The sequence below is a fragment of the Chanos chanos genome, chromosome 8 (genome assembly GCF_902362185.1).
Source record: "Chanos chanos chromosome 8, fChaCha1.1, whole genome shotgun sequence".
Lineage (NCBI taxonomy): Eukaryota > Metazoa > Chordata > Actinopteri > Gonorynchiformes > Chanidae > Chanos > Chanos chanos.
Window position 1 is genome coordinate 31,450,801 of NC_044502.1, and position 24,010 is coordinate 31,474,810.

Genomic DNA, 24,010 nt, shown 5'->3' on the forward strand with positions numbered 1-24,010 from the left:
AATTTAGTTTAAATTATAGAGGGTAATCCACAAGAGTTTGTTAAACTGTTAGTCATGTATCTTAAGCATTCTGAAATATTCACATCGTACTCTGGTCTCAGAAAACATTAATAAAAACATTTTAAAAATGTAAACCTTATACAGAGAGGGTGGAAATTACACAATGTTTTGTGAAAAGCGCTATTTCTTGCTGACTGCTGTAGACTGTGATCATACCTGGGAATCTTTTCCGCACCTAAGAATGAAGATACAACTCATTAATAATATAATATTTTACACTTTTTTTTTTTTACTTTATATGAAGCAATTGTGAGCTAGATTAATGAACACATTTGGAAGGCACAGTGTAATAACAGAAGCCTGAATCTGTGAACCACATCATGGTATGAAATATGAAAATATGAAGACTATGAAGAACAATATAAATATTCTTCTTCATATATTCATACTCAGCAGAATATGAAGCAGAGTTTACTCAAATACTATCACATAAAACATACAGGAAAATCACAGGTACTTTTTTTATACCTTTTTAAGATTTTTATTGCCATTTTATTTTTTATTTTACTATGACACACCAAGAGCTTAAATGATAACACAAACATCACAAATGTCACAGCTTAATACATCAATCACTGCTCGCACCAATCTTCTCCCACTCCATAGTGTGCCTCAAAGTTTGGTCTACACGATGACAGTTAAATCAACTGAATTAATCATCTCTTCTGTACTGTGTCACAAAGAAGGTATGGGAGAGAGAGCTTAGAACACTCAAGCACACTACACAGTAACACACATTTATAGAGCAACTGTTTTTGTCAATCAATATTGTTAGTATTTATTCAACAGTAGACACACATACCCAAATAACTCACCACTGAAGTGAATAAGAACAGAACACTAAATAATGTTCCGTGGTGTTTTTTTATCAACCGTTTTTAAAAGTGTGGCTAAGCTGTTGTATGTTTCATTGAAAGCACTCACTCAGGTACATCACTGCCTCTGCTTCTTACACAGTTGTCTACAACAGACTAAATTCAGTCCCAGCTAACATACCTGCACTATCATCTCCTTTAAATTAAAAACTGAGATCTCTTCATAGCAAGGATTGTTGAAACCACACTGCATCCAGACAGAAGCACAGGGACATCACCTTTTGTGGCAGTTGCCTGGACTAAAATCATTTGGGCTAAGATCACACTGCAGCAAAAGTGACTCAATTCTTTTTCTCTCATATCAACAAGTAAATGGAATGTGAAGTTACACCTTCTGAGTTTCCAATTTGGTTCACATTTCTATGTGAAACAAACTCCAACGAGAACCAATGATTTGGTGAGAACAATCAAATTTAAATACAATTGGTTAATGTATAACATGGTCAGAGTGACAGTCTCCATGTGACAGATTACATCTCGTTGTAACTTGCTGGTGGGACTGAGGAAAATAAATGCACAGATAGGTATACGCAAAGCGCTAAAGTTACAACTTTGGCTTTTTAACCCATTATCATCATGCACAGGCAGATTCCTATGTGTCCTCCACTTCAAATCACTGTACAGATAAACGTGAGCATAACAACATCAGTGGCATTGGCTTTGGCGACAGGCTGGTAGACTTCACATGACTGGAGACGTGTACTCATTCAACTCGTTTGTTGTTGTTCATGTGCACATGCACACCCTATTCATATCGTCTACATGGGTCACTTCACAAAATTAACACCGATTTGGAGCTGCCTGCAGTGTGAACAAAGCCTTCCTCTTGAAGGAAAAACGTACCATTAACAAATAAACGTGGTGCTAGGCTGAATGCTGTTGTTGTTTAAACACTTAAATTTTCTATCAGTAGTACATATCTGACCATAAAAACACAGTCATTTTTAAAAGCGTTTCAAAAGGAGAAGTCTGAATTCAAATTTATCATTTGTGAAACGGGCAGATTTAAGTTCCATTAAAGTGCCTGTCATTTTTATTGACTGCTCATCAATTTTACAATCTTTCCCTTTTTTCATATTTTGATGCAATTCAAATGGATAAACTAAAAACAGTACAGAAGACAGCGCAGGCCTGTGATTGATACGTGACATGGAGGATAGCAGCAGTGGAAGATACGATTAGTCTGCAGAAGGTCTACTGTGGGCGAAGGGGGCGATCAGTAAGCGTGATTGGCCACGTAGAGGGACTGTCCTGCAGCTCCACTGCCGCCGACTGAGACGTACTTTCCTTGGGCTGCCAAGCCATTTGCCTAAAGAAGAGTCATATCACATAGTTAACACTGAAAACTCAGTTAAAAAGTCATTTAGAAACACAAACATTTCCTTATTTAGCTCTCGTATAATAAATAAGACTACTGCAACAATCAGAAGGGCAGTTATGAATGAGACACAAGGTTTGAACTGCTGACCAAGTTTCCAATACTCACCTCAGCACGCTTGATGAATTCCTCAGTGGCGGCCTTTTCGTTGTCTTTGGCTCCACGCCAGGCATTGAGAGCTGAGGCCTGGAGGGCACGGCCATAGGAGAAAGTGAGGGCCCAGGGTTTGGTCAGAGGGCAGTTGTTGATGGCATTCAGGTTGATGGATGCCTCCTCCTCACTCTGTCCTCCAGACAGGAATGTCACACCTATGCGCAGACACAACTGAATTAGAGTCAGCCTTATGATATCAAATTGTGTGAGAACTATCTCAGATCAACTGAATTGGCCAACTGTGAAACGTCTTTACCTGTAACTGCTGGGGGAACAGTGCGACGCAGAGCGGTGACGGTCGCCATGGCGACTTCCTCAGGGGTGTATTTAGTGGGGCAAGAGTGTCCGGCTGTCACCATGTTGGGTTTGAGCAAGGTCCCTTCCAGGTATACATGATGGTCAGACAGGGCTTTGTAGCAGGCGGCTAGCACCTAGATAAGCAACACAAAACTGACTGTGTTTACACAACAATGAAGAATGGACAGATCACAAATGTTCCCTTCAACTGTTTTCCTGACCACTGTTGGTGGACACGTAGCACAAAGTTTGAGAGATGAGTTCTTTATTTACTATTACTACACCTACTTTTTCAACCTATTCACAGTGTGTTTTAAATCGCTTCTATTGTAAGGTCAAAAGCCCGCAATCAAAAAAAATCATTTATATCTTATGAAGAGGAACGTACCTTCTCTGTCACATACTGGCAGCGCTTAAGGTCATGGTCTCCGTCTGGCAGGATCTCAGGCTCCACAATGGGCACAATGCCATTCTGTAAAAGATCAGCACATCAGTAGAGGAAGCCTTCCACTCATCTCTTCAAACAATGCAGTCAATGCAACTGAGCAGTCAGTGCAGTTTCCTGGGCAGACTGCCACGTCTGCATTTCTCTATATATGCCGCTCCACATTACTGTCCACCCTCAGCAGCTAATCTTGGATTAGCCCTCCCTTATCAGGTTCTTATCTCAACATTATACCGAACCTCTGTCTACTCTTCACAAATGAACTACCCTCCTAATGGTAAGCTCTTACATTCGTTTCCATCTAAATCACAAGTTGGACTGGTCATCGTGAGTAAAGGACTCAAGTTTTTTGTAGCATTTTTTTCATTCTAATTAGATTTTGATGACAGCGGTGTGAGCGACAGCAATGACTGGGGTCATTGATGTACTCACCTGCTGGCAGATGCTAGCATAGCGAGCCAGAACGTTAGCATTCTCCATGATGGCTAACTCAGAGGGTGTGGTCTCACTGATCTTCAGGACGCAGCGCCACTTGGCAAAGTCAGCACCATCCTTCTTATACTGGGCGCAGCGCTCTGATAGACCATCAAGTCCTACACACACATCAATACACAACGTCAGTCAGTGGTAATGTCTTTACATCAATACACAGTAAAAATTGCAGTAATTAAGCAATTAATCCAATTAAGATATGATTACCAACATGCAGAAAAAATGCCACTCTCATCAGTGTTTACTCTGTTGATATCATAATTTCAAATGGTATTGTTGGAACACGATGCAGGTTGTATAGTTACCAAATTTAAGAAATCCACTTTTACTTCAAGCTCATTTTTGACTGACTTTCGAGTACCCTTCATACGTCCAACAGACACCCACTGGACAAACACCCTATATTGACCCGTGGACTTACCCTGGGTAGTGGTCTCGCCGTTGGTTCCAGCCAGGGGGACAACACCTTTGTCGACCTAAAGAGAGGAGAGGTCTTCTCTGAAAACTACATTCTTTATATTTTTGACAGCAGAGTCCTTACCCTAATAGTATACTAAATGGTTATGGGATGAGGGAAATCAGAGTATAAAATGAATGCTTCATCTGTATACTGCTGGCATGTAGTAATTGTAGTTGTTGATGCATTCTTCAGTATAAACTCTGCATGCCTGACCATCTGAAGTTGGGCTAATGCTGTCTGTTGGGTTACTTTAAACTGAAGCAAAAGCTAACCCCTTTCATAACTCAACCCATATCCCAACAGGCATAACTAGTTTATCTAAGATAGAGACTGAATTCAGTCAAAATCCATCAAATGTATCAAGTAACACAGTAAGTACTGATACTCAGAAATCGTGTGTAAAATGATTTATAGCACTGTCACAGTTAGCAACCTCTGTATTCTATATCAATCCATTGTCCTTACTACAGGGCATACACAGTTGTTAACAAAGCAGCACGAACAACAGTCATCCCAGTAGACTACGGCTCTCGGGGTCTGGTTTCTGGCGTACCTTGATGCCCACGACAATGCCTCTGTCCTTGATCAGCTTCGCGAAGGGTGTGCCATCATCAGCGTTCTGGTACAGAGTCTCGTGGAAGAAGATCACACCGCCGATGCAGCTGTTGATGCGCTCATCCGCGGAAAACAGGATCTGGCGGTACAGGCGGCGGTTTTCCTCTGTGTTCTCAACGCCAATGGGGTTGAGGCGCTTGGCCATGCTGCCTGTGAGCACACATAAATAGTCAACCCTGGTTTAAGACAAAGACACTCATAAGAAGAAGGGATAGAATACAGACAAACAGATAAGATCTAAACTTATCCAGAAGGACAAAAGGCAGATTCAGACAAAATGTTCACTGCTTATTAAAGGGTTCAAATGTGAAATGAGTCAATCCAGTGCTGTATTATCAGTGTGTTTTATTCATGCTTGTCCCACAGTACATCAAGAAGTGTTGGCGTCTTAAATATAAGATAGTCACTATTACTGGATATACTGTGCCCAGGTAGGGCTTAAAAATAAATAAATCCTAGCTTAAAAAACGGTATTGATTAGCCTGCACTAGCAAAAAAAAAAAAATTCCATGTTCACCTGTTGACTCATCCGCGGCGAGAATTCCCTTCCCAGGCGCCACAATGCGCTGGGCAATGTCCTGGAGCTCCTTCTTCTGCTCGGCAGTGAGAGCAGGGTACTGGTGCGTCATGTTGTCGGCTGCTCAAAGAAAGCTAATGGAGGAAACACATTGAAAGGGAGAGGGCTTTCAGTTTGGGTCTTTTTCTGTCTATATGATGACATTACGACAAGCTGTTCAACTCCAAGTTCATTTCTCTATGTTAAAAACTACATCATTTGTAAATGGAATGCATATGTAAGAGTGAATGGGGAGCGATACCAAAAAAAAAACCTTGGGTGAGCACAATCAATGTAAAATCGAAAAATTAGCTGAGGGGAACTCCTACACGCCATGGTCACGGTATCAAAAGGCTTTGGTTAAAATTCCTCTGCCATCTCATTTATAGTCTTGCGGCGAGCAGCCAAGTTACATAACGTTTGCATCGGGCACAGCCACCACAGCATCGACCTTCCTGAATACGACGCCCCCCCCCCCCTTCCCCCTCCCCCCAGGCCCTGGTTGCCAGGGTGATTAACCGTGAGAGAGATTACATAACTGTCCTTGCTATCACTCCCTATAGGAGATTTTAACATAAAGCTATTGTGTTTACTGTCTATGACAAAAAAAATGTCCGGTTCTTTTTAACTAGACAATCTTAAGTGTTTGTTTTAGTGCGCCATCCACGCTACGGTCATCCATTCTCTATCATTTTTTTCTTTCTCTGCGTATCTAAGACTGCGTCATTCTCTCTTCAGATCAGTTTCAATCATTTAGTGGTCTAAATTGTGTTTCAATCAGTTTTTGTTTAGATTCAGTCAATGAAACACTTAAACAGCTTAGACCTGTTTGTCTGCTCTTGTAAGGTTCAGTAGAATAGTAACCAAGGAGAGGAAATGCTTTCAGTTAGACTAAATCTACATGCTCTCCACATACACTAAGCAAACACACCAAAGAGCATTGCCTAGACTACCAAGCAGTCATCATCAGCACCCACAGGAAAACCTCAGCATCTTTCTAATGTCAGCTCTTTAATATCCTGTACTAACACTCCATTAAAGATGGGTTCAGCGCAGAAAAGCACTTCTGATGGCCTCATCAAAACAGTTTTGACATTTTCCTGTAATTCTTTTGTAAATTGAGGCACAAATCTTATTATGACTGAATACCATTGATTTTGTACTTCCAAATTTCACTCTGATGCATTTTATACTGGAGCTAAAATTGATTCCAGATAAGTCCTAAAGGGCGACGACAAGCAGTGGCCTAAATGAACCTGAATTACAGAATGTGTAGCTGAGTTTAACCACCAGGGGTCACATTCTGGAGCTGCCTGTCCACCCACACTTTTTATACTGCTCCTGATGTATGAAGGGCCTTGTTTGTGTGCTCTGTCAGCTATGCCTGAAAATTTCCATTGAGAAACAAGGTCTCAGATTCAACAGTTCCTCCCGTCAGGGTCCAAATGCCCTACTAAGAGGACCTGTAGAAGCATGTTCCTGTACATTCCTCCTGAGAGGAAACCCTGGCACAAAAGCCAGTGTTTGTCAGGAGGAGTTCTAATGTTTGCCATCGCTAACTACTTTGCTAACTGATTACTGATGGTTTCTGATGTCTTATTCTCTTGAGTTCAACTGAAGTATCGGTGTTTAACTCACTAGCTTTGAGGGGAAAATATCAAATGAAATTTAAAGACATTGATTTATTCTGCAATATAAAAAATATCCCACTTCAGTGATGTAGTAACTTGTATTACTGATACAGCATGCAGATGAGAAGGCCACATTGTTAACCTGTAGCACAGTTAAACAACCATGGCCTGACGGTTGCTTTGGAAAGAGCCAGTGAGGCGTAAATGCACAATTAGGTACCCCTTCTGAGTTTCAAGACGAATTGCAATTGGCTACTCTGTCTTCAAAAATGACACTTGACTTATACCTTCTAGTTCACAACTTGTGACTTAAGAGTCTTGCTTTAAAATGATCCCAAACTGCTTTAGCTTGCATTCAAATGAGCTAAAGTTATTTCAGAATCTTCCTATGCAAGCGGCTCAATCAATGAGTTATATTTTACATGGTGTGGAATAGTTCCAATGCCTGAAAATTTTTTGATAAACAGGAATTACACAAAGAACTAAAAGATCTATAGTGCATGCAGATATTCTACTGTGGATCAACAGCTTGTTTTTTTTTTTTTGTTTTTTTTTTTTAAAGAGCTTGTTCCAAGTTACCACAGTGTCGTTTTACAAAATTGTAATTAAATTAACATAATATGTTACCGTCCCTCTGCATTCGACCTTCGATTACTGAGGAATTAGAAAGGGCTTTTGTGGGTTGAGAAATACTGCACTGCAGTGTTTTTGGCTCATACTCTCTGTCTACAAACTGCCTGATGTCAAACAAAAGAGTGGCTCTGCTTAGCTTGCCTGTATGGTTATTACATGTACAGTGTATAGACAGCAAGTATGTGAACTTACAGGGTCCTGCTCCTGGTCAAGTCAAAATCAATATAAATGTATGAAGAGGTAAAACATTGACTTTTTTCTAATCATTATTTATTTTCTCCTTCTTTTTCTTCGTCTTCTTATCATCATCATCATCAGATATTACTCTAAAACACTGGCTTCTAACATTTTAATAAATGTCAGTAAAAGGTATTTTCCTCCAATCATTGTTTTAGGTATGTGGTGGGTTAAAATCCATATTGTATTTTGTTTTTCCAAAGCGGATCAACAGCTATTGTGATCAATAGAGCTTTTGCTGAATCATGCAGCTGCTAGTTCAGTTAGCAAGATAAAGACAGAACAAATACATCAAAGTCTTATAAAAGGATGAGGAATACTCTCTGTTCAGACATGCCCTCTGTACATTCAGAACCACACCATCATACATCTCAGGGCAGCTCCAAAGTGTGTTTTGTGTAATCCTCTGATCCCAACTGGGAGATAAGTCTCCCTCACCCAAATTCTGCACGGGTCAAGTGTGTTGAATAAACTCATATTAGCCCTGAGCCCGTAAGATTTATTTAACCATTAAATGAACAGGTGATAATTTGATGGATATTTATATTGTAGATTCAGCATTCATACTTTGAATTTCAAAATTCGCAATGAAGACACTCTTGATGATCTTACTCGATTTGATTTTTTTTATTTCTGAATTGCTTGATTTAAAAAATATATATATTCTGTTCAATACTAATCTGATCCTATAAATTTATGCATGCTGAAAATCATCTGAAAATCTTTTTTTTTTTTAAAAAAGGTGCTCTGCCCCTCTGTGCTATGAGTAGAATTCTATGAGTGCTTGTTTTTGATGAGTCATAGTGATGTGAACGTGGAAATAGGGGATAATTTCCTAACTGCTTTAACACAGTACACTTTTCGTTCTTTGATTATTTGACCCAGGTACAATGTTACACCACTGATGAATTAAATCAATGTACAGAATGGTTAGTGAGGAGATTGATCTAGCTGCAGGTTATCTGATCTGGAGTCTGTCAGACAGACTGCAGCTTAGCGCAACAGCATCCTCCGCACGTAGGCCACAAGGAAAAAAAAAACAACAGTGATGTCAGAAGACTCGACGTCATGTGTGCATGCATGCATGCATGCTAGACCTCTGCCATGGGGTAAAATGTACGTAGCCTTCATTTTCATCATAAAAAAACTGTTTTACAGGGCAGTAAAAGGTGACCAAACAAAGGGATTTAAGGTTAAGTCAAAATATAGTAGAGAGAGGCTCTAAACCCATGCCAGTGTTGTATCTAAAAACAATAGCTCAAATAAGCAAACACCAAATAAGGGCCATTGCTCATGAGTAGACCTCTGTGTGTGACAGCTTAAACTCTGTAGCCTGATTATATTCCATGGAACATTAAGATTTGACACTGTATTATACACACTTGTTTTATACTTCCAAATAACATTTTTCAAACACTCAATCAATGCATACTGAGGATCTGGGGATTAATTTGAAAGGCTTGGTCGTGTTTTTAAGGTCTATTCTATACTGAATGTCTGTCCTGCACAGCATCATCCAATATCCCAGGCCACCTCCTACCAGTGTTTGTCACGACAGCCATTACAATATACACGTTACGGCATGTGCCAAGATTTCCACAGAGGGAACAACCTGTCCTTCTCTGTCTCGGATGAACTGTAATACTACAATTCAGACGGAATTTTATCTTAAATATTATGAAATAGATGTTAGCTATAAAGCTATGCAGAGGTGTTGTCAACAGCCATGAAAATCTGTCTGCCTTATGTATTTTCACTGCGACTGAATTTCTGCCAGAGTCGTGTTGCTAAGGGACGGGAAAATATCACACATACATAAAATTACCATTTCGGAGCACCGCAAACGGTGGAGTAAACTCATTTAACAACAGATTGTCTGCGCATCCATAGGTGCATATGCACGATAAGCGGCTAAACTGTTAATAACACCCAAAACGGTTTCATGGTCAGGAGTACAGCTTTCCGAACAGGACTGTTGATCAGTCTGTGCATAAGTTACATAGGCCTATAGTACTACCGAAGGTTCATAATTCACACTTTGCAACTGAGCGCTGCCTGTAATTTAAGGAATTCCATCCAATTGTAGCGGATATTTGAGATATTTGTGCTATTCATTAAGGGCTTATTTCTTTAAATGAGCTGAATCGTTAGCATTAATTCCTTTCAGAATATGAGCCACCAATATAATTTGTTCATTCATTTCATCTAAATAATTCTTCACATGTTTCGAACGCGCATTATATTCGTGAGACGACGGTTTTAGCATCTAACAACCAGTGAATCTCTTTAACCTGAGGATGTACATGCCTACGTGACAGCTCACACTCACACGCTACTAACACCCCTCGCATCTGTGATGTCGGCGAAGCCAAATCTCACTGTTTTTCCAAGGTTATTGCAAAGAAAGAACTAGGAAATTACTGTTTCTCTTCTGTGTGACACCTCCCAAATATGCGGAAGAGTGGTGTAAATTTCTGAACCGACCGATGCATGTTAGAGGTGAATGAATGACGACTCGACTTTTTATTTCGGAAAAATGTAGGTGTGTCATCTAAACACCCATAGTCTTATATCCAGGAGTCTCACATGAGATGTTAAATGAGGGACCACCTGTAGATCGATATCGATTATTTCTGGTCCTATACTTAGATGGGGAACAATATTTCTTCATTGAAAAATCCTGAAATTTGATATTTTACGATTAAAAGAATAGTCCGTTGCAGTGAAAAAAAGAACACCGAAAGTTATAAAAACAACATTTCAAATTCTTACCTGCTTAAAGGTGGAAAACACGGGATGAGATTGTCGGATGTTGATGGAGAGATGCTGCGAGAGAGCTGGCCTCTGCGTCTAATACCGCAACGCAACGTGACGGCTTACAAAATGTTCCAGTTCAAGGGCGGGGCCAAATGTCACGTGGGCATATTGGACGATTCAAAGGACATTCGAAGAATGCGTCATTTCCAGAATTGATATTTACTATTTGTGCCTAGGTGACATTGAGATAATAAAAGTAAAGTCAAATTTACGTTTCATGTTTAAAAAAAAGAATGTATGTTGTTAAATTGCCAACAAGAGCTCAACAGGTAGCTCAATACCCCTACTCACTGTCACAACGTAAGATTCTGCAGAGGATCCTGAACCACCTGACTCACTGTTGTGTTATATGGCATACATGTACAACTTGACACAAAACACTGCATCCAGTATACACACGGAGAATCATCACCATGTATTTGTGGGTTCAGCACTTATGGTTTTTATACTGCAGCGCACATTCAAACATATACTACATCATCTCTATGTTATTCACATTAATGTTTGTATGAGAATAAAACAAACAAACAAACAAAAAAAAAAAAAAAACAGAGACTGTGGAGCAAAAGGTGATATATATCTCATTGACAAACAGTGTTCTTAAATGTACTGAATCTTATAAATCACAATTTAGGAGGAATGGTGAAAAAAAGGAGTGAGGTATTCCAGGTTATAAAACAAAGCCTTAGCATTTGAGACAAAGGTCAATAACATTATGTGAAGCACAGTTATTTAAAGCAAATACATTAAAAAACCTTGAGTGAAAGAGTGGAATGAGATGGGAATGTCTGTCAGTGCTATATGCCTTCCTCTACAGTGGGAGCACTTCTGGCTAGGGTGGGGCCACGGTGAGATACTGATATCAGAGTTGGTATATCCAACCAAGGTGGCTAAAGTTACTATGTACAATGAGCAGGTGACCAACTGATCTATGAGTTTATGAGGAGAAAGAATAATGGATACTAGTACAAAGTGTTCAAATTTTTTTTTTTTCACAATTGAGAAGGCATATACAATAGAACTTTCTTAAAAGAAATGTCTTAGTAATAACAGTTGAATTAGCCTCAAAACCACTTGACAAATGTTTATATATTTCTTTAGTGTGACCATCACCTCATATTTAATATATCCTTAAGATGGGGCACATTGTGCAAGGAATTTCTTTCTTGGTGTGAGTGACTTTGATTTCAATTTTCAAAATATCTCAAAGCACCAAAATGTATATTCTATTCACGTGCTTCATTAAAATGTACATACATAATAAAATATGCGTTTGTGTCATGAAACTTCAAAAAATGTTTCATTTGTTTATTTACATGAAGCCTTGTTACACAAATAATTCTGTTTTACAACCGTTATCCTGAGATACATGGCTCTGAATCAACGCATCCACTGATTCCAAGTTATCCAGAGTAGGAGACAACTCTGGGGCCACTGTAGAGATGGGAGAACCTGAGAGGAGGTCACAGTCAAAATTGGGAAAGGGATCTAGAGTCAGGCCCCTCCGGGCTTTGGCAGGACGGTCAGGCCGATTTTTCAGTTCCAGGATGAGGTCCATGGGGGTCTTCTGCAGAAGTTGGGAGTCGAAAGGCATCCCGTGGAAGAACGTCTGCCGCTTAAAGCGCTCAAGTGTCCGTAGGCGACGCATCGGGGTTTTGCACAGGAGCTAAGACATTGGGGAAGAGAAAACTATTAGATAAGATACTGGTTGTTGTTGTTACCTGGGTTTAGATGGTCTGGATGTCAGGGATAACAAGAGCCTATAAGAAAGCTGAATGGGGATTAACAATATCTCTGAGTAAAAACTATGACCTGTTGTCATAAAAGTAGTTCTCTTAAAGTTGCTCTGATGCAGTATTCCAACCACCTCCAACTCAGATCAGTTCAATGATTTCTGACAGCTATTAGAGAAGTTTAAATTAGATAATGATACCATAAGAAATCTCACCTCAGTGAGCAAAAGAGAAAAAGGAGGGCTGAAGGTCTTGGGCATCTCATAGGGGCAGGAGCGTACTTTTCGTAACATGCTACAGTGATCTGGCTCAGGAGGCACAGGGAACTGATGAGACAAAGATGAGCAAAGAATGAGATATTTCTCACAACACAGTGTTCTGATGCACAAAGACAAGGAGACAGACACACACACGCACACACGCACACATACACTCACACAAACAGAAATAGCTAGGAGTATCAGAAATCACAGTGGAGTGTTACATCTAATTCAATAGGTCTGACAAATGTGTGAGAAGTTTGTTGCATATGCATACAATCCACGCACATATATGCCAGGACATTCCAATGCATACATAAGCAACATTATGATACAATATGTTAGAAATAAGATCATCCACAGAAGTGTGCAATGTTTTGCATGTGACACTATTCATGACCTCACCTTTCCAGTAGCCAATGCATAAAGCAGGATGCCAAGAGACCACCAATCAGCTGCGTGGCTATAGGGACCACCACTCAGCACTTCAGGGGCTAGAGAGAGAGGAGATTTTCCACAAGTCAAAGTTGTGCTGCTTCTGTTTCTGTATATCACTCAGTCTCTGGAGACATGAACCATTAGCCAGTCATTAAACACAAGTCCATCAAGACACTTAAATATCGTTTTATGCTTCTCTTCTTCTGATAAATCTCGATTGGTCATCTATTTATGCACTGCAGTATTCCTGCAGCAGGACAACAGGACTCTAATACAGGAAGGTGAGGAATAGCTTGTGCTTCCTGCAGTAGTATGAAGTCAATCAAAACATCTTTTCAAACAATGAGCTGATATCCGCTAATGCCACACAAAGCATGTTTTTCTCAGTTGCCAGCATGTTTTTTTTGAAGCTCCACAGCAAGCCTGAAGGGAGCAACACACACTCAGTTCTGTGTGAACATATACAGGAATCTGATGACTCCTAGTGTCGCAAGTTAGAAAAACCAGCGCTGTCACACCCATCCAGGAGAACGTGACTAAACTGTATTCCTTTAGACTTAAATGTGACAAATGAGACAACAGATCCAGCATTCTGTATTCTGAGATATATACCAAATATATATACCAAATATATGTACCAAATCTTAAGGGTGCCTTAAGAAGGTGCGTCATTTTGTATGCTATTAAAAGAAACCAAATTTGAGGGGCAGAGAGATTTTTTTTTCAGAAAAGAAAAATTAGACTGGATTTGTTCAGAAAATGACTGAAGAATGGATCACAGTTGGTGTTTTTAGTTGTTGGTTTTTTTTTTTTGCAGAGTCATGGTAGATTTACCCATGTACTGAATTGTTCCACAAATAGTGAAGGCCCTCCCTCCTCGTTCCAGACGTCGGGACAAACCAAAGTCAGCCAAACGCAGGTGTCCTGTAATATATTCCAACAATCATATTAAAATATACCAGACTGTTACACTAACAGACTTTGAATACACAAAAAGGAGTTGTTGTTTATACACACTTAAGTTTTAAATCAAGGATGGGTATAAGTATCACGTTTTTCACATGCGTTTTAAATACACAACAGTGAGCATAAGGAATTTGAAGGTAAACTGTAAGAAAATAACACAAACATAGTGTTACACATTTGTTCATTTGTGAATATATAAAACGTGTTCCAATGGGACTGTATGTTCTGGTTGCTGTGACAGTGGAATTAAGTTGGCAGGATCATCTGGAATGTTCCATCATGAATGCTTTTCATGGCTTATGTTGCTTTTACCTTGATCAGTCAGAAGGATGTTTTCCATCTTGAAAAAGACAAAGAAAAAGTAACATGTACAGTGGCTTTTCTTTTGCAGCATACAAACATTATAATATAGAGAGAAACTGATATCGATAATAACATTACTACCAAGTACATCACGTGAAGTTCTAAATCTTACAGTGCTTTCTTTGGTGATACAAAAACTAAAAATATGATTAAGTTTGGGCTGGGTCAACTAGCGTTTAATCAAATCAGGAACAATTCTTTTTAAAATTGATATTAAACTGGAGCATCTAATGAAAACACTGCTTACCTTCACATCTCGATGGATAATTCCAAAGTCATGAAGAAATCCTACAAGCAGAGGGAAGTTCAGTAAAGCCTAGTTATTGCAGTTTGGTGTTACAACTAAATACCAAGTTAGGAACTTGACAAATAAAATGGCTTTAACTGAGCAACTATATTGGTGAGGAAGAGCAAATATTCCCCACTCATTAACTTAAGTCTTCATTTTACATAGTCTTCTTTACTCAATCTCAATCAATCACATGGGTAATTCTGAATAGTACTATACATATATATTTATGACTTTTATCACAGCTGTCAGAGAGGATTGGATCTCCCTAAGGCAACTTAATAAATATTCTCTCTGCAGTATTTTTAGTTTGGGAGAAAATTAAGGGTGTGGAACTTCTGAGCATTTAGAATACATTTTGAAGTATATTTATTCAAAGGGAAACAGACGTGTCGTGGGTAAAGAATCTGGATTTCATTTTTCTCAAATATTTAAAATATGTATTTTATGTACAGTGTAAGTACCCACCAAGAGCAGTACCCAATTCAGCAGAAAATACTCTCACGGCATCTTCCCCAAACTGACCAATCATCACCCAGTATGTGTACAGGTCCCCTGTACTGCAGTAGTCACACACTGCATAGAACAAACAGTCATAAGATAGTTATGGAACTGCATGTGAAAACACACACACACACACACCATTATTATCATTAGTGGAAAGAGGCAAAGACAGACATAATCATATTGGGAGGTGACTGCATACATACAAACCATCCATTAAGGTACAAAAATCATTTTGTTTTGACTCTGTGTATCTGAAAACATCACTATCAGATTATGCATTCGTGACATGTTTGTGACATGTCAGTGGCATGTTTGTGTAACACTCATACAAGAACAGAGGAAGTGGGACACCAGCTGGCAGCCAACAAAAGAGGAAGAAATATCACATGATAACTTCAGGGGTGTACCAGAGGGAAGCACGTTTTCCTCACAGAAAGTACGACAGAAAAACCAGGGGGTTGTTGGGAAAGGGTACAGAGGTCTGGGGGGTGGACATGTGGACGTGCACTGTGGTGGGTCTGCAGGGAGTCAGTGGTTGGGTGTAAAAGATAACGCGGACCATAAAACTCTTAAATTACATGCTAAAATGATTTGACCATTGAACTTCGTCTAAACAAATTAAACCACTTTGTATTCATCGCAGTGTGTTTTGAAATGGCATATTTCATTTCTGAGTGTCTGTCAGGGTTGATGGGTGACATTCAGTTATTGCCCTTGCTCTCACCAGAGAGTTTGCTTAATTGCAATGGTTGGTGGGTTCTGTGGCTTATTCAACATTACAAGAGGAACACAGCAATACAGACAGCAACATCCATAGGCTACTCCAGATATGCCCGAGAGGGGTGGAAGCGGTAGTTTGACAGGTCATTTGTTAAGCAGTTATCATGCTGGGATACATGAAATTTCTCAAGTCATACTTTTATTGCAAGTTTTAGCACCCACCTAACTGGACGATTTAAGATATTCCTTACATAAACTGCCTAGATGACATGTCTGTGTTAACTATCTCATGCAATACTTTCAAACCAGTCCTATGGGAGCCGTCACACCAAATATTTGATTTCAGCTCAGCCTTTGCATACCTGACTCAAATTGGAACTGATTATCATGCTCTGGATTAGTTGAATAGGCTATCAGTTCTGGCTCAAAACAAATATTCAGGACATAGTTTCTATAGGCATGGACTGAGATACACAGGTGTGATTGCTGAATTTGCACCTGTGCTCGCATTGATGCTGCAGGCATAAAGACTTAATTACAAGCTAACAAGTCCATAATTCAGATAATAAATATTTTATCACGGACTTTAGTGTACAGGAACATTAATCTGTTCTACTTTTGTATTTTGCCAGTGTTAATTGAGCTCTTAATGGAAAGGTAAATGCAACCAAGGCCCTGTGTTTTCCAGCCAGCCTCTCACAACACAAGAGGAGAGAAAGGGTCCAGCTGTAGGTAAAGGAGACATTTCTTTATCGATCTCTGATTGTTATAACCGATTTCAAATTAAATATAACAAAAGTTAATTTGTCTCACTTCATCTCCTCTACTCTTATACAACACATGGGTGTTTAACTATTTCACTAATATTCTACATCCATTTCTGAACGATATTAATAATGTTGATATAATTAGACTATCAACACATTGGAGTGGGAGTGGAACTGAATACAGGGGGGCTGGACAAATAGGAGGCGTGGCTACCTGTGGGAGCGGATGGTCACAAGGTGATTGGGTGCTAGGGAAAACTGACACTCTTGTGGGGAAAAGCAGGAAGAGAGGAACGGCCTGGGTCTTTATGCTATGAATGACTCACTAATGTAGAGGTGGCGCTGGGTCTGCCAGCAGTCCTGTAGGTCATGGACAAAAGGATGGTGGACCTGACGCTGCAAGGCAACAATCAAAACGACAAGAGCATAGGCAGACTGAGTCATAAACCTCCAGGGTGACCCTTAACTCTACTTCTGACAGGAGAAGATCTGAGAGTGGAGGTTAGGAGAACTTGCAGAGGAAGGTGATCTTTTTAAAGCTCCACATATCCATATTCGTCTTTGGGAAAAAAAAAAAAAACATCTTTGTGATGTGCGTCCCTTAGATTTCCATGTGCAGGTCAGATACAATCGCCAAATGTCACCGAGTGAACTGGATTTGCTGGACTACATGTTCTTTTCAACCTATTATCAATCCATCATTGATTTAAAAAAATGGATAAACATAGCAAAATGGAAGACAGAATCATGATTTGAACTGAATTTACCTGGACTATAACCTCCTCTTTAGACTGCTCCAGTACGCCCAGTCGAAGGATCTCAGATTTAGGTATCACCTACATAAACCACACAGAAACATGCATTAAAATACAGAACCCATACAAAACGCGACACCAGGCAGTCCTCAGAACTGAATGTGAGACTTTAACGTGATAACACAATATTATCATGCATTTGAAATCAATTCGCAATGTTAGCTATGTTACAACTTCCCCACTACATGAGCTTGTTCATCACAATTGAAAAACTTCTCTGTTATAGAACTGATCTGCTGAGACTGCTATGGATGGATGAGATTAAGAGTGTATTTTACCTTCACTGCATATGTCTTCTGCTTGGACTTGTCCTTCACTTTTAAGATAGGACCAAAAGATCCTTTGGCAATGTAACCTAGAACCTGAGGGCACAACAGAGCACATCACTTTGATAAAAGGTAAGAAGAGCTGAAATGACAAGGTTTCTTACTTTCTTTTGACTATTTCATCACCAGTCACCTTTACTTTATTCCTGCAAAAGAAATGGATTCAGCGTCCAAAAGAATGATATTGTGGTTCAACTCACTGATACCTAAACATCAGCCAACAAAACAAGGACTTAATGCATGGATGTGACACTTGTTTCTTGGATGGGAAGAGAGATTACAATGGCCATTTTTTCATACGTTTTTTTAGTGAGTTTGGAGTCATGCCTTGTGGTCTATAAAACATCTAACTCACATTAGAATAGAAATAAACATTAGTTAGAGTATTTAAGTTTTGAAATATGGAAAACAAAAGGGTAAAAACATAGTCATGGATGACTAGGGCAAAGCAAGACAGAAGATAAACACATGTGTGCAAAGTTCTGAAACAAATGACATAATTGATTCTTCACCTTCACTTAGCTCTTCCTGTCTCCTACCTGAAAGTGTTCATGTCCCGGCACATTACGGTGAGGAAACTCAGGCAGGAACATGGATATGAAGCCAGGGAGACTCCACTCCATACGCAGTTTATCAGGGCCTGGTAATAGCATGTGCTCAGGGATGGAAGACTCTTTGTCCTGAATCATTCTTCGCGTCCCAAAGTGGAGCTGGTTGAGTCGGCAAAGCCCAGATGGGAGAGTGATTCCCATGCTGGAGAGGAAACGTCGCCATCCAGATGAGCTGGGATTCTCCTCTGACCCTGTGTGCTGCAGCCTCTGTAACACATGGAGCATATGTAATCCACGCAGTGTAACACGTGACATCACTGAACATTAATTTAGTCAGCTCCATATGTGACTCAAGTGCTAGAGTGAAGATCTTTTCACAGTTGAAAGAACATCTCCCCAGCAACTCATATGAAGTCAAGAGGGAGACTGCTTATATGAGTAAAATATTTCACGAATAAATTATTCGTAGCAAACCATTTAAGTCTACGTTGCAACTGTGCATAAAGTCGTTTATTGCTGAATAAAATGGGAACTGGTTATGACTTCAAGAGGCGCACTATTCTATTTGTATGTGACCTGTCATGCAGAAGAATGCGTCACACATTAAGACAATCACTAATTTCACTGACGCCCTAAAGCAAACTTTAATGTGTTCAGACAGTAAAACAGAAAGCCATATGCATCTGTTTAAGAGAAACAATAACTTCAATAACGAACACTTTTACACCACAGTGTCTAAGCTGTTTCATTCGTTGTTACTCTCGGTCTCACAGACACTGGCTTTTAAAATATAAGGTAGCCTATAATTTTAGAATTTGACTATTTATGTTGGCTACCGAAAACTGAATCATGTTACAATCCTCGATGCCTCCGAAATGTGTATGCTGCATAGGCTACTGGAACTTCATCCGAAGACGGTAAAGGAGGTTATATTATCAATTCTTTACCTTTAAAAGATATCAAATCAGATGAAACTACGCCTGATCATAAAATGGAGGGGGGAAAACAATGCGTTCGAGTTGGTCCACTGCTTTTCTTTAGAGATCAATTCAACTGCTCCAACTAAGACACTGCCCAATAGAGTTGAGTTACCAACCTTAGTGCTCTTGCTACCATCGGCGCCCATCACATACGGTGATCTGAATCCTTACTTCATTCTATCGCTGGTTATTAATAATGTTCATCGTGTAGTCAGTTTGGAGACTCTCGATAACGTTCACGTTTTAGACGCTGGAGCAACAGAATGTTTCCGAAAAGGTAAAGCACTGCGGACGAAATATAAGTACATGCTTCTACATCAGTGTGAGACGAAAACGTCAGGATTTGCGATGTATGGCGACGTAAACAACTTAATCTCCGTTACTGCCGCCCCCTCTCACATCCGCCTCCAACAACAGTGTCCAATAAAATGGCTCACCTCTCCCTGTCAGTCCTCCTACGTATCCATCACCCCCCGCATAGAGGGGCCGTGAGAACTGCTGGGTTCTGATTAATTTAGCTTTACTCAGAATATATAAAAAATTTAAAGCCGAATCTCCAAATGTTGCCGCATTAAATACGGCATTTAAATCGTCCGACTTCATTAAGAAAAATTCGTTTTGACTGAAATGTGTCTCATTAAAAGGTAGTTCTTGTTGAGATAAACACAGAAGGCATTATTTTAAACTTGTATTTATCTGTTTCAAATGTCAATCATGAATGCAGTCGAAGAGGGGAAATTACATGTGAATTGTGCTATTTGCCGTGTTGATAGTCCGCATGAACATCAGTTCTGCTGTTTCATAACAGTATCGTGTCAATTGTTTAGGACAGTTTCTTCTCTTTGCTCTCTACCAATATGAACATAACAACATGATGATGATGATGATGAGCAGCCATAAAATGGGGACATCAAAGAAACAATGAGCAGAAAACAAGGAAATCAAATTCATAATGCAAACTGAAGCTGTCTATTACTGTTCATGTAAAACAAGCAGCTATGTTTCAAATCATGTCATTTTCTCGTGCTCCATAAATTCTCACGTTTCCTCATGCTCCAGATATTTAACATGGGACACTCTCTCTCTCTCAATATTACAATCAGAAGATTAGAGGAGCAAAACAATTGCCAATGCATAACAGCTATCAGCTATCTAATACATGTTCTGTTTCAACAGATGGATTAAAAGTAAGATAACAATTTACTCAGTGTTGGATTTGCAGAGCATTGGTTTAACCCAGCTGACTGGGATGAGAGTTTTATCCAACTTAAGAAGTAAACTGGATACCCAATGGGTGAATTATTTATAACTCACAGAATTCATCATTGCTTATTTGACGATGATGAGTGATGAATAAATTATAACTTCATCTTCTATGTCAAGTTAGGTTAATCTCACTTAATTACACCAATTAAATGTTGAAAAATGTGTGCAAGTTGGCAAGCACTGAAAATAAATTTTTGGAATTATATATATACAACATATATAAAAATATATATGATATGTATACAATACACATACAATACATATATACAAGGTCAGTAGTAAAACTACTGAGGTAATGAGCTATGTTTGATAACAGAAAAAGAACATTTTGACCAAAACTTATTCTATAACTTAATTTTTCAGTAATTGAGAGGTCTACGGTGTTATTTGGATGGAGACCTGTTGCCTTCTTGTTCTTCTTGCAGCGGCAGATTAAGTTCTGGATCCTTCCACGTACCCAGAACTCAAAGAGACTAACTTTGCCCTCTGAGTTAAAAAAAAAGAAAAAAAAGAGACAAACACGTGAGAGAGATCTAAATTAACAATTAAATGCATTATTAAAATAACAAGGGAAAACCTCCCTTTTCACCACATATTCCATATCCATGTGATCATATATTGACAAATGCAGTAGAATCATATCATCAGCGCACACAGGATACATTCACAGAGCGATGAGTCTCATAACTGATAAATGCTCTGTAACTGTGTTCTGTTCTATAACTTTGAATGTGGCCAATGATGTCAAATGTTCTGTCGCTGGGAAGGAACTACAGATAAAGTGGGTCAGGTATGGATTTTTTTTCCAGTAACCACTCATTATAGGAGTGTCATGGAATCTTGAATACTCCTATGAGACTTTCTATATGTTTTTGCCCCATTTTTCTTAATCCATCCTGCCCACTGAACAGCAGTAGCTCTCATATATCCTTTAAGTTGTCTGTTTGGATTTAAGCCCTGTAATCATTGACTTGCTGGCTATATCACGTTACTGTGATTATAGAGGAAAAAATGAAAAAAGATAACAAATACGAAAAAAACAACCACAAGAATATATGCAAAGATAAAAATTCAAGAATGAGGAGTGAATGGAGCTGACAAGACAGAAAATTAAAGTTTCTCATACCTCACAAGAGAGCTGGCATCTTTCTTCATTGCATAGAGCAGGCACATTTTAGTAATACATTACTTCCCTAGTGCTTCAGGTGATGAGCATACTGGGTGAGATTTTTGATCCTTCCTCCATCTTTCAGCTCCATTTAGTCAGCACTTCTGGAAAGTCCTCTCAAGTATAGTTCAAGCAATATATTTTAGATGACTCGGTGGTATTCTTGGAATAACTGAAAGATGCCTCAGCAGCCAAGCACAAGGTCCTTAGGGGAAACTGTATTCTTTTTTTAAAAACAAACAAACAAACATTTCCAGTCCAACTCTAAGTTCTCTCTGCTTCCATGCAACTTAAACCTATAACACCGTTTACAAGTTTATTGACTGACACTACACTTTATTCATAACTGTACCCAAATATTAAGATGTCGAGCTCATCGTTTTGTAATAAAACTACATCTCTAAAGTTCAGGCATCTTTGTGAACAGATATTTAAAACAAAATGCCTCTGCTTCCTCTTAAGAGGGATCTCCTCACATTGAAATCACGGGGAAAAAAAAAATCAAATCATTTTCACTCATAGGACTGTATGTTTACACATAATTATTTTATTATGTACTGTAAAAATACCATTCAACTCACTACTTTTTTCTCCCAAGACAGTAAAAAAGACTTCAAAAGCAGACAAGACATCATGCTCTTCACGTTTCCAAATATAAAATGTAATCAAAAGCTAAAAAAGTCACAGTTTTAATGGATGCTTTAGTGTTTTTAACTAAGTCAAAAACATCAAAAGTAATCTAATACTTTCAATGATCTCCTCACAGAATTTTACCCTTTTAATACCAGCTCGTTCAAATTAAACCAATTTTTAATTTACAGTTTAAAACCAATTTATCTGAATGTGTATAATTCTGCATTTGGCACAGCTATTGCTTTCTGAGTGATATGTACTGATTCACTTGACCTGTGCAATTACTGTATAAAGTTGCATGCACCAATTTTCCCTCAGAGGTAAAACAAGGAAAAGAAAAGTTCCTTTGTGACAAGAGGTCTAAAAAAATTAATCAGAAATACACATACACAAAAAAATAAAACACATGGTAAACATAACTTATAACATTTGTTAACTAATGAGTGTGCTTACCTATTTGTTTAGTGTTAGTACTGTTAATATTGCATTTAAATTTGGATATACATTTTGGTCCCACTCCTTCTGTTAGAGATTATTAGCCTAAAATATGGCACTCTGCCTAAAATAGTCTGTATGGCTTTTCAAGGTAATCAGAGGAAGATATTCATACAGTGAAAATAAAGCAAAAGCACATTACTCAGACACAGTGGAACAACCACTGATCTCCCAATGGATGGTGGAAACAAGTATATCATCAGTGTTAAATCAGCCGACAGATCAAACTGTATTCTTTGGCTTGTATGCTTACATACTAGCACACAGTTGTGAAGACAATGGCATTAGTTGTGATACAGATAATACATAAAACGTGGAAACAATAACTGTGAAAAGTGCTACTCTATAAGGTGTAACATCTTCTTATAGTTTTGCATATGCTTGACAAGGCTACAATCATAGAGTATTGTCACATATAGACCCAATAGTACAGTAACAGAGTAAAAGTGTTGCGTGATCCCTTCTTCAAGGCACTTCATGGACGCTGGCACTCCATTACGTAAGCCTGTCTGTGGACTGAACCTGTAGCTCTGTAGAACCCCTTGTGATTCCAGAAGAACCAATCTACAGCACAGTTTGTGCAGAGGCCTCGTTTGGCTGTTTCATGGCCTGGGTGCTGGAGGGATGAGACTGTGGAATTAGTTAAAGGATTAAAGGGTTTCAGACATAGCTTAAGCTTTAGTAACTACACAAGTGTTCTAGCAAAAAAATTCAGTGCAAATGAATCCACACACTCTGTGATCACGTTTACAGGCCTGTTGCTGAAGCAAACAGCTTTTTACCGAAGAGTATAAATCAGTTAAGCCTTTACAATTATATGAAATCACAATAAAACACGCATTTTCCTCAGTCGCAATCAATGAATTAAACAGCCACTGCCCAAGTCAATAACCACAATTAAAAAGTCAGTATTAGTTAAATTCCTGATCTTACAATACTGCAGTATGAGAGAGGGGTGCTGAATTTTTTTTTTTTGGAGCTAGTCTACTGCTAAAGCCCTCATAATCATAATGGCCGTTCAATGGTAGTTTAGTCAAATTAGCCAGGTCCTAAAAAGTATAATCAGTTTTATTATTTATAATAT

At 38.9% G+C, this 24,010-nt stretch overlaps 2 protein-coding genes across 2 annotated transcripts; both read right to left on the reverse strand.

Moving 5' to 3' along the window:
* Positions 1-562: 562 nt before the first annotated feature.
* aldocb (aldolase C, fructose-bisphosphate, b) lies at positions 563-10,672 on the reverse strand. Its single transcript, XM_030781807.1, has 9 exons — positions 10,605-10,672; positions 5,293-5,426; positions 4,714-4,925; positions 4,122-4,176; positions 3,641-3,801; positions 3,152-3,235; positions 2,723-2,897; positions 2,422-2,621; positions 563-2,244 (listed from the first exon to the last, which is right to left on the reverse strand). Exons 2-9 carry the CDS (start codon positions 5,402-5,404, stop codon positions 2,152-2,154), a joined length of 1,092 nt encoding a protein of 363 aa, XP_030637667.1. The 5' UTR covers positions 5,405-5,426; positions 10,605-10,672; the 3' UTR covers positions 563-2,151.
* Positions 10,673-11,976: 1,304 nt separating this feature from the next.
* On the reverse strand, positions 11,977-19,510 carry rskrb (ribosomal protein S6 kinase related b). The gene is made up of 13 exons (XM_030783333.1): positions 19,481-19,510; positions 19,162-19,164; positions 18,373-18,642; positions 17,786-17,869; positions 17,460-17,528; positions 17,019-17,088; positions 15,167-15,274; positions 14,657-14,697; positions 14,359-14,386; positions 13,915-14,004; positions 13,048-13,136; positions 12,598-12,708; positions 11,977-12,315 (listed from the first exon to the last, which is right to left on the reverse strand). The coding sequence occupies exons 1-13, from the start codon at positions 19,508-19,510 to the stop codon at positions 11,977-11,979; spliced, it is 1,332 nt and encodes a 443-aa protein (XP_030639193.1).
* Positions 19,511-24,010: the final 4,500 nt, after the last annotated feature.